The following is a 15,591-nucleotide window of genomic DNA, read 5'->3' on the forward strand; positions in this document are numbered from 1 at the left end:
CGTGAGACCAACAATGTCATCAGTTGTTTTAACGAATTTAACTGCTAAACAAGTGCATTTTGTAGGTTCTGTGTGTTTTGTTGCTTTTCAAACCATATCCTTTTACATCATGGATCATATTTAACTTCTTAAATGCGCTCCCTGTATGTTGACATGCTGCCGAATATACAGCAAAGTTACACATACATTCAACAATAGTCTATCGTTAAAGAAAGACTTGGATTCTCCAAATTGAATTTCAGGATCTTTCTCATGCTATAGTGACCAGGGGCATCTCTAAATCCCACGGTTTTCACAGTTTGTTTAAACAAATCGATGTAGATACCATCACTGCACTGCCTTGTCTTAGAGTTATACATGCTTAATTGTACATCATGAACTTTCCGTTCCCCTATACATATGCATTGAAGAAAAATGTCTTGCTACTTTGAGCCTCTATTTCTCTCAAGGCTCTAAACTATACCTAATATTGTCACATCGACTTATAGTAATACCCCCGCACCACCTGGGGGGCGACCTCGCTGCAACCACGCTACAACCTAAAATTTGCTCGAATTTAATAGATTGAAAACATATTTTTGTATCCTTTGTGTATTTTTCTGTCTTTGCTGCCAGTCAAGCATTTACAATTTTCATGATATTTCAAGTCATATAAAGTCGAGAGTTATACAACTCAAATTCTGGTCGCAGTGAGGTCTCAGGCCGTCTCGTGAAATGGAGGCCTTAGAAAAGGGTAGATTTTGGAAGTGTATGCCAATACTTTCCGAAGCATGTCAATTCTAAGACCTGATGTTAACCTATTATAGACTGAAGATTTAAGCTTTTTTTTTACAATTTCAAAGTTAGGGTGGGTATTGTTGGTTTGAATCTTTCATTGCTTAAACTAAAGCTTCTGACTTCTATGTCACAGTGTATACAGAAATTGACATTTCTTTGCATCGCATCTACTCTTTGCTGATGCTCACTTCTTCCGGCCAATTTTGCTCATTCTTATTTTTGTAAGAATTCCAAAAAGAAGATTTGTACAATAGAATAAATATCACGAGTGATTGTCACACAATTCTGTAGACTTATATTGCACAGTCAATGAAGACCTTTTCGCATATTCTTGCCGGCAACACTGTTCTAGTCAGTTCACGAGTGAGAGACATGGTACACTAGCTAACACTAAATAAATTCAACTTCTCTTCTCTTTTTAGTTATAGTACAAACAAAGGAACAAATATGTTTTGGGATGGAACGTTTGTCCAATGTATATATCCTGGAAAAATGAATTAATCTACAGTACTCAAATGGATAAAATAGGGGAACACAGTTTGTACACGTCTATACGGTGTACAGTCTTTGCTGTATAACCTACATTCTATTGAAAAATGACCTTCGTCCTCTCTTCTGGCTGAATTATATGCATTCTATCATATCTAGTAGCTTAAGTACTTTTTTTTGCATGAAAAAAGCTGCTGACCAGGTTAATTTCCATCGCTGATTGCAAGGTTTGTTTGTCTGTATCATCTACATTATGTAGCACATGGTAGTCTTCCTCTATTCCATCTAATCTATATATATTCTATAATATCTTATCATTTGTAACTATTACTTAATCATTATTTATCTATTCTTTGTATTATTGATATAATTCTGAGTCACCTTGGATGATCAAGCATTAGTTATATATTGTAATATTGACATGCCTGCCAACTCGACCTCTATGAAAAGCGGCCCGGATGGCCGAATAGAGCATTTTCGAGACTAAATAAAGGCACAGACCAACAGATATCTAGTACGTAAAATCCATACTTTTTGCATGAAAAAACAACAACTAAAAATAAACAAACTACTGCCCAGGTTGATTTGCATCGCTTATTGCAACGTATTTATGTCTGTGTCATCTACATTCTCTTGCAAGATGGCATTCTTCCTCTATTCTATCTAATATACACTCTATCATATCTAGTGCGTACAATCCATACTTTTTGTATGAAAAAAATAAACAAAATAAGCAAACTACTGCCCAGGTTGATTGCATCGCTGATTGAAACGTATCATTTCTATCCCAGTGTGCGGCGTGCTCCCGTGTAGAGATCCCCATGTGGTGGCGCCGAACAGTTTTCTCTTGCGCCAGTGCATGTGACCTTGGAGAAGGACCACACACAGAGTGCATTCCAAATATCGCAAATAGATGAGTTTTGAATTTCATGTAATAGAAAAGGAGACTCACTGGCTACGGATGACAATATATACAAATGAACAGCAAATATCACATTGTTTTTGGCCATGGAAAACGTTATTTTTTAGTCTTACCCTTCGAACAGTATTGTACCTGAATTTGAATTTGTACCTATGCGCAGTTCCTAATATTTTAGACTAATTGACGATTCACCCTTCGAGTACATACTTTTAGTTTATTTAGTGATATTTGTGATGTCGGAATAGCCTCAGTGTCAAGCCTCTAAAATGTGTGTAGAGTCATGCTTTATCATCATAGATGGCATAGATGTTGCAAGAATGACAGCGATAACATTTGACTGTTGTTAAAGTATTTTTGTACAGTAGATGAACATCTAATAACAAATTATATATCAAAGCAAGATGTGAAAATGTCTGCATTGTGCCAATCGGGTCGAAAATGAGCACCAGATTGTCGTGTCTGGCTAGATAAATACCACTATTTTTCCCAATGAACTAGACAGACAGACAGACACAGACTCAGACAGATACAAATTATACAAACATACACATACACATATACAGACAGATACGAATTATATAGACAGATACGGACTAAGGATATGTACTTGTACCTGATCTCCCTTTACTTGCAAAGCGTAACCGTTGTCAAAAATGATCCAAAGAGTTTCAAAGCTGATTTTCCTACAACCTTTAACGTATAATCTATAAGTACTTCTGTGACAATACAAAATAGTCTGCCTGGCGCTCCGCTATGTATTGTCTTGTTGCAATTTTTAATAATAATAACTTTATTGCAAGTTCATGCCCGAAGGCTAATTGCAGACAAACAAGTACATGGAAATACATAGGAATCGAAATAGTTGTCTCGTCTACTGTGAATTCTTGAAACTTGAAACTTGAAAGATCTATGTTGACTATCATGGTTGACTATGGTTGGGTTTGATCTCTCCTTTGAAGGCAGTGGAGAATGAAGAGACCCACGTTTTGATAAAAAAATAAAGACAATACAAAATAGTATTTTCATCAAGATGTGTTGACTTTAAATCTATTATCGTTACAATTCATGTTCTAGCAAGATAATATTTGCTTCTCATACTGTATACGTTCAACAATTGGTTTCAATCTTAATAGTTTTCAGGAAATTCACTAACGTCTCCAACAAAGACATAGTCGCACATGCTGTGACGACAACTTCATGAAACTGCGAATGGAAATAGCAGACAGGTTTGCAATTTTCTTAATGCGCTGTTAAAGACAATACCATAACGTAAATAAGACTTTCCAAGTCTTATTTTTTCAGCTAGTTGAACAAATCCTTCTGGACCTAGTGCTTATTATCAATATAAGAATACAGTTATTCTGGTATACAATATGATTTATTCCTATATTTCAACGATCCATTTAAGGACATAGTGCCTTTCCAAGTATTTTTACAAGTCAAATATGATATGTCTAGGATTTATCTGTATACCACAAGCACGGGTTACTGTTCTTTGAGTTGGCAATTGCGGATTTGAAAGATTATATTTGCGATACTGCTACCAGCAACACTTTAGCTTCTGTGGGTTCAAACTCTGCGATTAGTTGGTGTCATTTCCGTATATCTACAGACATCTGTATTTTTGTAACTTAAATCTGTTGTATGTTAAATGAGAAATGTTTCTGTTACATTTGTGTACACTTCCACTATTTTTACAAATGTATAAACGTGTTATGTATATTTTTTTCTCTTTAAAGCACAAATATATGTTTAATCCGTTTGATGTGAAAATTAAAACTACAGCGTTCTTGAATTTATCCAATAGTCCACAGTAATTATATCGTTATTGCAAAACATCTTCTACTTGATCTCTGGAAGAAAAATGAAGGAGTCTAGACTAGAAAAACACCGTTCTTCCAGACACCGCGTGCAGCACCCTCCCAAGAATTATTATCGGCAACCCTCGGGAAAAGGGGGCGTGGCTTGAACAGTCGCGAGCGCCCAGCGTCGGATGTGGTCGGGGAGTACAACATGTGGCTTTCCCGTATCACTCACACAGAAAGGAAGGGAAATGGTTGAGAAATTGTTTGTTTCCGTTTACCACGTATCACTGTTTATGCCGAGAAGTGACACAACCTGAAGGTTAACAACAACATGCGGGTTTTTGTATTGAACGTCCTTCTTATAAGATAGTTTACAGACGTATACAGTCGTACAACACACAACATGATCAAAAGTACGTAAACATATGATAACGGAGCACGCATAGACAAAGTATGAAGCATAACGTATATCATACATCGCCGTGTAGTTGACTTTTTTCAGTCAAAAACAGAGACAAAGGATATCGCTAGACTCCACATGGTTAGGTATATGGAACTCCGAATTAGTTTTTCTGCCGTGCATATTTGTAAGCAGTGTTCTGTTGATATAAAACAAGTACTTAGTAACCACTGAAACACGTTTCAGCCTATCTAGTGAAAATGAAATGCCAATGCATTATTGAATCTCATGCCACAACGTTGAACGGTTGCGAGCACAACTACATTGTGCCGAGAAAACACAGTGCGACTTGGAAGAAATTCTAGCTTATCACACGCCACTGCTCTCTCAATTTATCCAGATTATTTTTACGTTATCAAATATGTTTAATTCCACAACAAGTGTCGTCATGCAAAAATGGTAACTTGTGTACTTCGAGACAGAAGCAAGTATGCTTTTCGGGGCTCTCTATATATGTATGTTGATACATGTACCTATATATGTACAGGATTTTCCGAGCGAGCTATCCAAAACTCATACTTTTGTCAATGTTACGATAATTTCATATTGCTCAAACCACTCACTATCGTAACAAAGCATGGTATTATACCAATAGCTTTAAGCGTACAACATAGAAATAAAATTCTCACTCAATATGTTTCTCTATGTTTTACCACAAGGCACATGCACAAAGTATTATATTGTGCCCCCCTCCCATGCCAGTCATTTCCAACACCGGCTTCTTTGACTAAAGACAGCTAATAGCCTGACAGGAGAATCTCTAAATAAAGTGTATGTGAAGCCGCACACGCCTCGAAATAGTTACTACACACAGGTACTGTTGATGATATAAACAATGGCACAAAAGGACGGTACGCATGGTACATGCACACCTGGCTCACTGTGTACACCCATAACGAAAAGGTCACACTACAGCGAGAGGACAAGATGCACGACAACATTCTTTCTTGTTTTGGAAACATTGTGGTGTAGGGTAAGCCTTGTGTGGCATTGCACAGTATATTAACGTTACAAGCATTATACGTGTTGAACTATCGTTATAAAAACTCAAACAAGAAGCTTACTTCAGGCATGTTATAGTGGTAAGGCTATTGGTTGCAAATTGTGATCTCTACAAGAAATACTGGGGAGAATACATGCTTAAAGGAATATATTAGTTGCCTCTGGTATTGAATAGACGAGGTAACACTCAAAGATCGTATTTATATCAACATGTTGTATAAATAGACACTGCTTTTGTGGAAATATCTCATTTTCGCTCAGTTATTTTTGTGCAGGTGCTTTTCGTTTGTTGATGCTAGCAGGCGAGCATTTTTGACATATGTCCACGCGTATAGGGGCACGTGCTACCCAAATATCATCTAAACGTCAAAAATATAAGATAAATGAAGGCAGATACATACGCTATACGTTGCTTTGAAGCGGCAACATTAGAAGTTGGGTTGATTTTCCCAGTAAATTGCGGTTGAGATTCTCTAGAGTGAGTCCATGTCTTCCAGTGTTCTGAAAATTAGGATCGTTGTGTTGTGTTGTTATGCCAAAGTTCTAGTGATATTTCTCGTCATGTAATATGAGAAAGAGTGCTTAGTTTTTTTTTTTTAAAGAATAAGCTAAATACACACCAACACATCGAGGAAATTGGTTTTGAATAAATCTGATGTATTTTGAGGTGGGTACAAGAGCAACATTTCACAGACAATGGTGGCATGTGTTTTTCTTCAGACTTTTACCATGTCCACGAACCCGAGGGCAACAGGCATGTATGTTCAAACATTAAACTACCAGCTTTCTTTCTTTGGGTGTTAGAGTTTAACTGACAATTTCTATGTGGCACAAAATAAACAATGATTGCCACAACTTACACTTAATGTAGAATCTATGCGTGATATATTCAACACGCATGACAAGTTTATGTCGATAGCATTGTTTTCTATACTGCATATCAGATCTTTTGTATGAGTTTGCAGATAATATAACGATGTATTCAGAAATATCCTCAATAATGTTGAGGTTGCATGTACAAGACATAGATGTGTACTATATCATACTGTGGTAACTGTATTTAGATGCGTTATCCACATTATTATGTTGCTTAGGTGGTAGATCATATTGTAGATATAATTTGGTTCGGTTAAAAATCCAACATGCATACTTCCTTCCTGTACAAAACCACTGTGGAAGACTTTAATTTGTTCTTAACCAATGAATCGTTCTTGATAACGTGCTCTTATCCTTCTTCAGAATTTTCCTTGCAAAATCGGGGGAATTATTTTATAAGAAAAGAACTTATATATGTTTAACAGTTTCAGACTCTACTTTAACTTAGTATAGAGAAACGAAGGGAACGAAATATGGTATGTCGTGTTATTGCTTCAAACGCTTATTTCATACCATTTCTTGTCCGTACAAATGTATCAGTTTTATAAGGGTGCACAAAATTAATATTTTCCTTTGTTGTTCACGTTCATACAGACACCTGCCCAACTTGTGAGAGCGAAACTCATCAACACATAATGTAAACAAAAGTTGGAACATTTTCGGTTGAAGTTGACACATCGACAATGCATGAAATAATTGCAACGTACGGGTAGACGTGCGAGCGTGCAACAATATCAACAAATAAGATGAACCAAGGCGAGTAGGAGGAATATCAAATAATCAATGAAACGAGATAATGATTATTTGCAACAGACCGTACTGCTGTCTAGACTAAACAGGTTTGTAAAAGGTCTGAATGATGTGTTTTTGTCTGGTGGTATCCCGTCCAATACTTACCATGCCTCTGTCGTCTTGGCGCCAAATTATCGAACAAAAATCGTTCCATAGTCAGTAATGTTGGAATACTCCAAGTTTGTTTAGTTGAAGACTGCCCCTGTGATTCTGTTGGTTTTAATGATACCACAATCGAGTGAAAAGAATCGGTTTGATGTGGCAAATACCTGTGGTGTTGCATATGTTTATATCAAGCGCCTGTATCCTAAATAATTCCATGCAAAACATTATGCGCTATTTTCAGAATCTCAATATAATTATGCGTGGATACTGGCAATATTAGATCAAAATACAAAACCTTAATGTAGAAAAGTTGCTAATTACCGAAGTACTGCCTCATTTGCTTTGTGTGTTGTTGGCTGTAGTGTAATTTTTGTGAAAAACAATTTTCGTCGACATTTTTGGAAACTGTCGCCCTGCCATCGACGACCCCAACTTCGTCTAGATGTTGTTCTGTTCTCAAGGAGACTCGTAAGCAGACGTGCACGATGATGGAGTATGGTCAGGAAAAACACAATTTTTTCCTATGATGGGGTGTGCCACAATTTCCCGCGCACGTCACGTGACTGTCATAAAGCGCTGGAGCCGTCCAATGAGCGCCCCTGTCTCAGAGCGGACCACGCTATGATGAATGGTGTTTAGGCAAACCTTCGTACGACGGTATTTCAAGCCCGTCTAAGACACGGCTTCGGTGTCCTTGAGTCATTCACGCCTGGAAACACCGACGGCACCGTTTCGACATGAGCGGGATCGCCGGGGCCGAGACGGACCTGCTGCCGAGGAGCTGGGGTGGTCTGAACGGCGGCTGCAAGCCTCTCCCCGGGCAGGGCACGCCGCACTCCAACACCTACACCGTGCAGTCGAGCGCTCTTTCACGGGACTCTGTTTACGCGCGGGACCTTCCCGTGCCGCTTCTCATGATGCCAGCTCGTAAGGATGTATCCCACGGGGCGAGCAACATGGGATGGAACGCCTCCTCTCACCATTTGCACATGGCGCAGGAGTGCCCCGCGCCCATCGCAGAGTACTACACGCCCGGTGAGCAGACCTACCAGCCCGTCGGCTTCGCCCTACCGCAGTCCAGAGGATGCGACCCCTTCCCCAATGGCCATGAGTACTGTCCCCCCGGCTACGCCGTGGACGCCCAGTACGGATGCCGCTACTATGACCAACGCAGCCCCGTCAACCAATCCATGTACGGAGCCCAGCAGTTGCACCCGACTACCAACTCTTCCCCTCCTAAAGCCGCCACAGTCTACACGCAAGGTAATTTTTATCACAAACGACAACTAAACGATATTCTCCCCCTTTTAACGTGCACTTTTTACAAGGATTAAAACGTCGGAAGGAAGATTTATGTGCCACGGAAGTCGATTTAAACGCAGGGCGGGAGCGCCGCTAGTCGCCGTTTTTGATCCACCAGAGAAGAAAAGACGAATATCGGTTGTGTCTCTTACCTGAGCTTGTTCATGCGTTCCGTGATACATTATCTCTTTGTGCTTCATAGCTAGGAATCTCGTGTAGGGAGTATTTGAAGCTAGGTTATCGTGTATGGTTTCTAATGAGCAAAACAAGGAGATCTCAGTCTCACAGGTGGTGATTCGCTAAGCCAGCTGCGTTTACGGCATGTTCTTCGTTTTAGTGGTGTGTACAACCGGTCTAGAAAATATAACTTTGTTCTGTTGCTTCATGACTATTTTTTTCCATCGCGTTGTTTTGCACGAGGACCGGGATGCACCTGCTCATTCATATTCAGCCCCTCATTTGTGCTGGCGATTTATGAGCCAAAAAGTCATCTTTATTCAGAACGATAAAACAACGATCAATTGTCAGTTACTACGAGGTAGAGTTGCATTTGGTAATTAAGCAGAAATGCCCCTTACACGACACGAAGCTACGAGCACCAAACACCGGCGAATTCCGCACGACAAAGTCGTGACGAGAAAAAAAAATCAACTGTTTATCCTATCATCAAAATGAGCAGGAGTTAAGAATATTCATAGCGATTTAAAAACAAAAGGTAAGATACAAGGGAAAGTGATATTGGGATGAAACAACCACGTTACCACACACTATACCAACCGCAGAACTCTCGCTCTGCCCATGTGGTGTTTTTTTTTACCAGCGCTCATAAAGTTTCATTAACTAGTGGAACCGCCGCGCATTGTGAGAGACCTTGCCAGCAAGTGCTAGAATAGACTTGTACTTTTTGTACTGCTAACATACAAGGAGGAACCTGTTTGTCAATGCGCCTATATCTATGATACTTTCATATCGCTGATGAACGGGAAAGGTAAATACAGAGGCTTTGTGAAAAGTAACGATTTTCATAGTTTTACGAAGTGGTTAAGTTGTTGGAAAAGGGTCAACCGATGTTTTATGTTTCCCACAAAACACAATTGTTTCTATTTGCCATATAATGCGGATGATTACAGTAAAGAACATCTAATTTAACTGCATACTCAGTTAGAAAGTAGATTCCTATGTATACACTGTAAGAAACGACAACAACAAACAGAAGTATTTCTGTCACTTGATAGATAAGTAGGACATAGGTTAAAAAAAGAAAAATGGTCACAGATGTCATACCGCAAACGTCGCTTGTTTCTGTACTTTCTCCAGACCTCAAAAGTGTTCTATTCATTTCGCACCACGCTAGTGACATCTGTACCTAGTTCTTCTGTGCTCTTCATTGATCACACTGAGGCGACCGTGCGGTGGCATCGACTGAGTTCTCAGAGAAAAGAAAATCTTTAACAGCTTTTTAAGAGACTTAATCCTTGTAGGATTATCCGCGCGCGTCAGCTGTGGAAAATTAATACGTTTTTAAGTAGTGGGATTACTTTGTATTGTTCGTACCATAACACAGTCTGGTAAAGATAACGATCTTTGTTCCAGTATATAGGTTACAACACACGGTATTTGAGGGCAGATACGGGGTAGTCTTTATCAATTGATAAGTTAATCTTGGTGGATACATTTGGTATGTAATTAAGATGAGACAACTATGCATATTAAAGTTCAGCTTAGATTGCTTTTTTAGTAGCAATTTGAAGAGCCCGGTAGACAGCAGAGAGTGTATTTATTGTATAAGTTGGTGTGTGTGTGTGTGTGTGTGTATGTGTGTGTGTGTGTGTGTGTGAGAGTGTGTATGAATGTGTGTTCGTGTGTGTGTGTGTGTGTGCGTGTGTGAGTGTGTGTGCGTGTGTGTATGTATGTGTGTGTGTGTGTGAGAGTGTGTATGAATGTGTGTTCGTGTGTGTGTGTGTGTGTGCGTGTGTGAGTGTGTGTGCGTGTGTGCGTGTGTGCTCGCGTTCATGCGTGTGTGTCTGTGTGTGTGTGTCTGCGCGCTTACATGCGTGTGTGTGTCTGTGTGCGTGTGTGTCTGTGTGTGTGTGTCTGTGTGTGCGCGCTTACATGCGTGTGTGTGTCTGTGTGCGTGTGTGTCTGTGTGTGTGTGTCTGTGTGTGCGCGCTTACATGCGTGTGTGTGTGTGTGTGTGTACATGTGGGTAAATATCTAAAGTAAAGGGAGTACTCTATGCATTTGTTCTGAATCTGATAACTAAAACAATGTTTTTGACAATAATTATGATAAACTTCATGTGAACCATGTGTGTGTGTTTGTGTGTGTGTGTGTGTGAGAGAGAGAGAGTGAGAGTGAGAGTGAGAGAGAAAGAGAGAGAGTGAGAGAGAGATAGAGAGAGAGAGAGAGAGTGTGTGTGTGTGTGTGTGTGTGAGTGCGCACGAGGGTGAGTATCTAAAGTAAAGGGGGTACTTTATGCATTTGTTCTGAATCTGACTACTAAATCAAGTTTTTTTGGGACAATAATTACGATGCACTTCATATGAACTGTCTACGTAACATAAGTGTTTGAAAGTTGGTATATTTTCTGTGTTGCACGTGGCTGTACTGTTTTGTTATCATTAATATTATGCCAAAACGGTTGATAAAATGATTAAAGCTTGCTTCTCTTCTTCGCAAGCTCCGAAGAGAACTAAGTTTCCCGTCTATTTCACAAAGTTCTTTTGACAATAATTATGATGTACTTCATATGAACTGTCTACATAACATAAGTGTTTTAAAGTTGGTATATTTTCTGTGTTGCACGTGGCTGTACTGTTTTGTCAGCAGTATGTCTGAACGGTTGATAAAATGTTTAAAGCTTGCTTTCTTCTTTCTTTTTAGCCCTTACTGCATTCCCAGGCACGAATCCTGTCACCGGAGGGACGAAGGGCTTCACGACAACCGCCGGGACGACAACTCAGCGTCCTCGGACCAGAAAGAAGCGGCGCCCGTACAGCAAACCTCAGCTGGCCCTGCTAGAAGACGAGTACGCCTCGCAGAAGTTCCTGACGAAGGAGAAAAGGAAGGAGATATCGGAGAGCAGTAGTCTGTCGGAAAGGCAGGTGATGATTTGGTTCCAGAACCGCCGGATGAAGGAGAAGAAATTAGCGCGCCGAGCTGCAGCGCAAAGACATGCACAACACTTATACGCATAATTCTACATTCAGTATGTCCCAATGTATGTATCTATCCAAGTATTTGATGTACATAAACGTGTTTTTGAGGAAAATATCGATAACATAACGGAGCGACTATGTTTTTTCTTCTTTGAAAAGTGACAGAGCATTCCTGAATGCTTCTCTTTTATCTACTTTTGTGTACGTAAGACTTAGTACAGCTTCACGCCAGCCAGCATAGCAGTCTAAAACAGGTGGTCTACTTAAAAACAACAGAAAAGGTTTTTTGTAAAGATAAGGCGTCTAGTGTCCTGCTGTCTGAAGAACGGTTGGAAGTGAAATTTGTCCTTGAGCTAAATTGTGGACAACGAGGGTCACTCAAACCACTTGTTAAGGACGGCCACCCTGCTGGCCAAATTACTCCAAATTAGTCTCAGTCTAAGTGATGTCTGCGAAAACATCCTGCGCCCGACGTTAGAGAAACTCCGCTGATAGTAAAGGCAAGTGTTTGTAGTAGCTTTGCCAGACGGTTACCAAAAAACAACATGTATACCAACATTAGGACACCCGGGCATTTTCTCATGGCTGCAACGTCTGCGCGAAAACAATAGTCAAACCGCCATTTATTTTTGCGTGTGTCCACAGACGGTACTTTAGTGAAATACAGCAAGTCTGAATACTGGAAGGGGAGTCCTCTATAAGATATGGTGATAACCCTTGAACGTGACTTTGACTCCCAATGGTGAACTTTGAGTGACAGCCTTGCTTTGACCCCCATTCCACTTACGGTCCTTTTATTTAAAGTTGCAGACGTCCTGCGAATGTCTGATAGCAGCAAAACGGTGTTTAGAAGTATCGCGCTGATTTCTCTGGTCAATTACCTTTTGTTTCATGTAGACCTTTTGGGACTTTTGTGACTGAAAATATCTGCCAGCTAGATTCCTTATGCGAATTTTAATGTCTTTCCCGCTGTTATTGCTGCCAGGCACAAAATATCAAGAATTATCAAACGATAAATCTTGATCCAATACATCGCTGAATAAAAACAGGTATATATAATAACATAGCAGGAAATTCTCTTTTCAAGATTCAAAGAAAATTTTCTTATATAACGTTATCAATTGTAAATTCAAAATATTCAGGAAAATCTATCGGCAGCAGAGGCTACCTGAAGGCATAGCCTCCACCAGGCCATTCCATACGAAGGTCGAAGTCATAAATACGCGTCGAAATCATAAAGCTGTCGAACGAAGCTCCCGTTACCATGGCAACGGGTCATCACTCTTCGGGAAATCGTTTGACAGGAGATAGGAGGCGACAGTGCGATGTAAAAAAACAGGGAGGTGTCTCCACTGTCCTTGAGAATACACGCTGAGAACACTAATAATGAACCACTAGAAACTTGAGTATTACTGTAGTTCAATATATTCACAAAAACATGTGGTAGCTTTTGACTGTGCCAAATGAGACTGCCAAACCGTAGTTCAACATGCCATCAACTTTTATAAGTCCAAGATTGAGTGGGAGAAGCCACAACGTTGTGTATGAACTGGCCGTGATGGAAAGAGTCTTGTGCGCGTTATTTGATGGGCATGCATGCATGCGCGGTGCTTGTGCTAGTTATTATGGTGCTTGTGCTTGTGCGAGGTCAATGACAATCAGCATATACAAAGTAACCACCCTTTTGAAGGAAGGTGCTATTTGCTGTTATCTAGAGTAGGAGTATGTAGACTGTGATTGTGACAGAAAGATGGGGACGAGGCACTGTACTTTCGCGGATTCAGGAGAAGGAGGGCTAACTGAGGACAATGTCGTAGAAAAGCGCACACAGCATGCGATAGAAATACATGCGGAATATTGCCAAAATGATGCACGAGAATTTAACGCCCCCCACCCCACAGTACACCGGGAACTGGTAGACCAACACTTAGCGTAATCTGCATGACGCATTGGCGTGACCGGAGAGGTCATAGGTCAAGGTTACTATGTTTTGCTCTCACCAATCCCATGTACATGAAATGGCGCGTGGTGCATTTATGCTCTTATATGTGGACCATAGGCGCCCTCGCTCCAATAACTCTACCCACAGGCGTCATCAAGGCTTGATTTCAGGTCCAAAACGCGGTCGAACCTGCCGGCGTTTTCCAATGCCACAATCGATCTCAGGCGCTCTGTAGGAAGGTGTTTTTAACCATAAACAGGGTGTATCTTATCGTCCTCGGTAGTGTGGAAGTCCCAGAGGCATTTACATGTCCCCTGTGCACCGAGAGATAAGCCATAGATCAAGGTCTTCTGGATCAAAATGCACCTGTTATAAAATACGGTTCACCCCGAAGGTAGCGTTACGGTGGCACGATTCCTCAGATGAAGTGCTTGTCTTGGGTCTCGCACTGAAATACGGTGATACTTTGCCCTCCCCTTACTCTATCTAATAGCCAGTTATGTCAGCATTATTGTAGTAGATGCGTCGCCACGGTACATTATATAGTGACGGCATCTTAGGCAGGGCAGGAAAAATTCATGTCACAAGAAATGTATGCATAAAATGGAATACTATCTGGTGTCGTAAAAAAGCTGTAAAATATGCTACGGATGGAGCCATTGGTTCTTCGGCGTGTACTCGTTTGTGTGGAGTGGCTGTTGTAGGCAATAGGCTCGTATTCGACAACTAATGAATACCAAAGCGTTACGGTCCATAGAAAATGACCTTGAATGCGAATCTGATGCGAATAAGTAGCTATTTACACGGGGCTAGGTAGCGTAAGGAGAACTATTGCTGCATTGTAAAGCGTCTGTGCTGTGCCAAGTTTTTAATCATTGTTTCTCATGTTAGTGATGTGGTCAGATTTGTATGTACTTCATATCCGTTTGAACACTTGTCTTGAAGTAATGTGATAGGCTTTGATGGGATATCCGCTCCCACCACGACTTTTCAAGATGGCGGCTATCTAAATCAAAAGGAGAGATAAAATTGACGATGAAATTTGAAGATGTTCTGATTTTATTCAAAAATATCTACCCAAGACTCATTGTGCATTGATTGTGATGTACTCATGGTTTCAATTTTCTTACAATTGAGAACTCAAGATCGTTTTGTATCTTTAAAAAAAAACATGATGAAAAAACATGATTTTCTTCTACTTTCAGTCCGCCATCTTGGAAAAATATCTCTGCATTGGCAGTTCACTTAACACGTTCAGTCACGTGGCGACCTTGGATGTATACTACCCACCCAGCAATAAACATGGTAATACCATGGAAGAACACTTAAATCGTATGCATTGATATGAGGAATGGTATTTGATATATGTCTTGTCATAACAACTGTATCTCTATTGGCCGTATGTAAATTGTGCCTACCTGGGATTCATCTGTATGCTATAGTAGTAAACAAAATTATATACGAATATATAAATATATATATCATGTATCATTTTTTTCTTAATTTATGAAATGTCCCCATCTCTGTAAAACAAGTAGAGCCTTGTCTAGTTAAAAAATCACCAGTGATGCGTCTTGTAAGGTATTCGTACTAATTTGAATACAAAATATATGAGAAAATGTTCGTTATTCTGAAAGATATTGTACTTGACAAAAGCTCACAGAATCTGTTTTTGATGTCGTTTTGCTGATGATCACAACTGTAAGCTGTATAGTCAATGAAAACAACAAATCATTCGGCTTCTAGATGATGTCAACATGACCGGCCTACGGGCCAGACTTGCCTACCTCATGTTGTATAGCCATTATATTCCATGTCTAAGGTTCATGGTTCAGTAAGAAGTGTTCACTATGTGTTCTATAGTTAGCTGTTATTGTCTGGTGCGCATTTCAGTGCTGTAGAGTGTAGTGGTGGAGTTGTTTCGTGCACGCGGTTCATAATGCTGTTTTCACTACGGTTTA

General features: G+C 40.1%; 1 protein-coding gene across 1 annotated transcript; it reads left to right on the forward strand.

The window, feature by feature from the left end:
* Window positions 1-7,873: 7,873 nt before the first annotated feature.
* Window positions 7,874-12,793, forward strand: LOC136446473 (homeobox protein Hox-C11a-like). The gene is made up of 2 exons (XM_066444854.1): window positions 7,874-8,491; window positions 11,414-12,793. Exons 1-2 carry the CDS (start codon window positions 7,966-7,968, stop codon window positions 11,725-11,727), a joined length of 840 nt encoding a protein of 279 aa, XP_066300951.1. The 5' UTR covers window positions 7,874-7,965; the 3' UTR covers window positions 11,728-12,793.
* Window positions 12,794-15,591: the final 2,798 nt, after the last annotated feature.

Source organism: Branchiostoma lanceolatum, chromosome 12 (assembly GCF_035083965.1).
Source record: "Branchiostoma lanceolatum isolate klBraLanc5 chromosome 12, klBraLanc5.hap2, whole genome shotgun sequence".
NCBI classification, from domain to species: domain Eukaryota; kingdom Metazoa; phylum Chordata; class Leptocardii; order Amphioxiformes; family Branchiostomatidae; genus Branchiostoma; species Branchiostoma lanceolatum.

Coding starts and splice junctions, on each gene's coding strand:
- LOC136446473 (XM_066444854.1), top strand. CDS start 7,966: ATGAGCGGGATCGCCGGGGCCGAGACGGACCTGCTGCCGAGGAGCTGG. Junction 8,492..11,413: donor CGCCACAGTCTACACGCAAG/GTAATTTTTATC, acceptor CTTTCTTTTTAG/CCCTTACTGCATTCCCAGGC.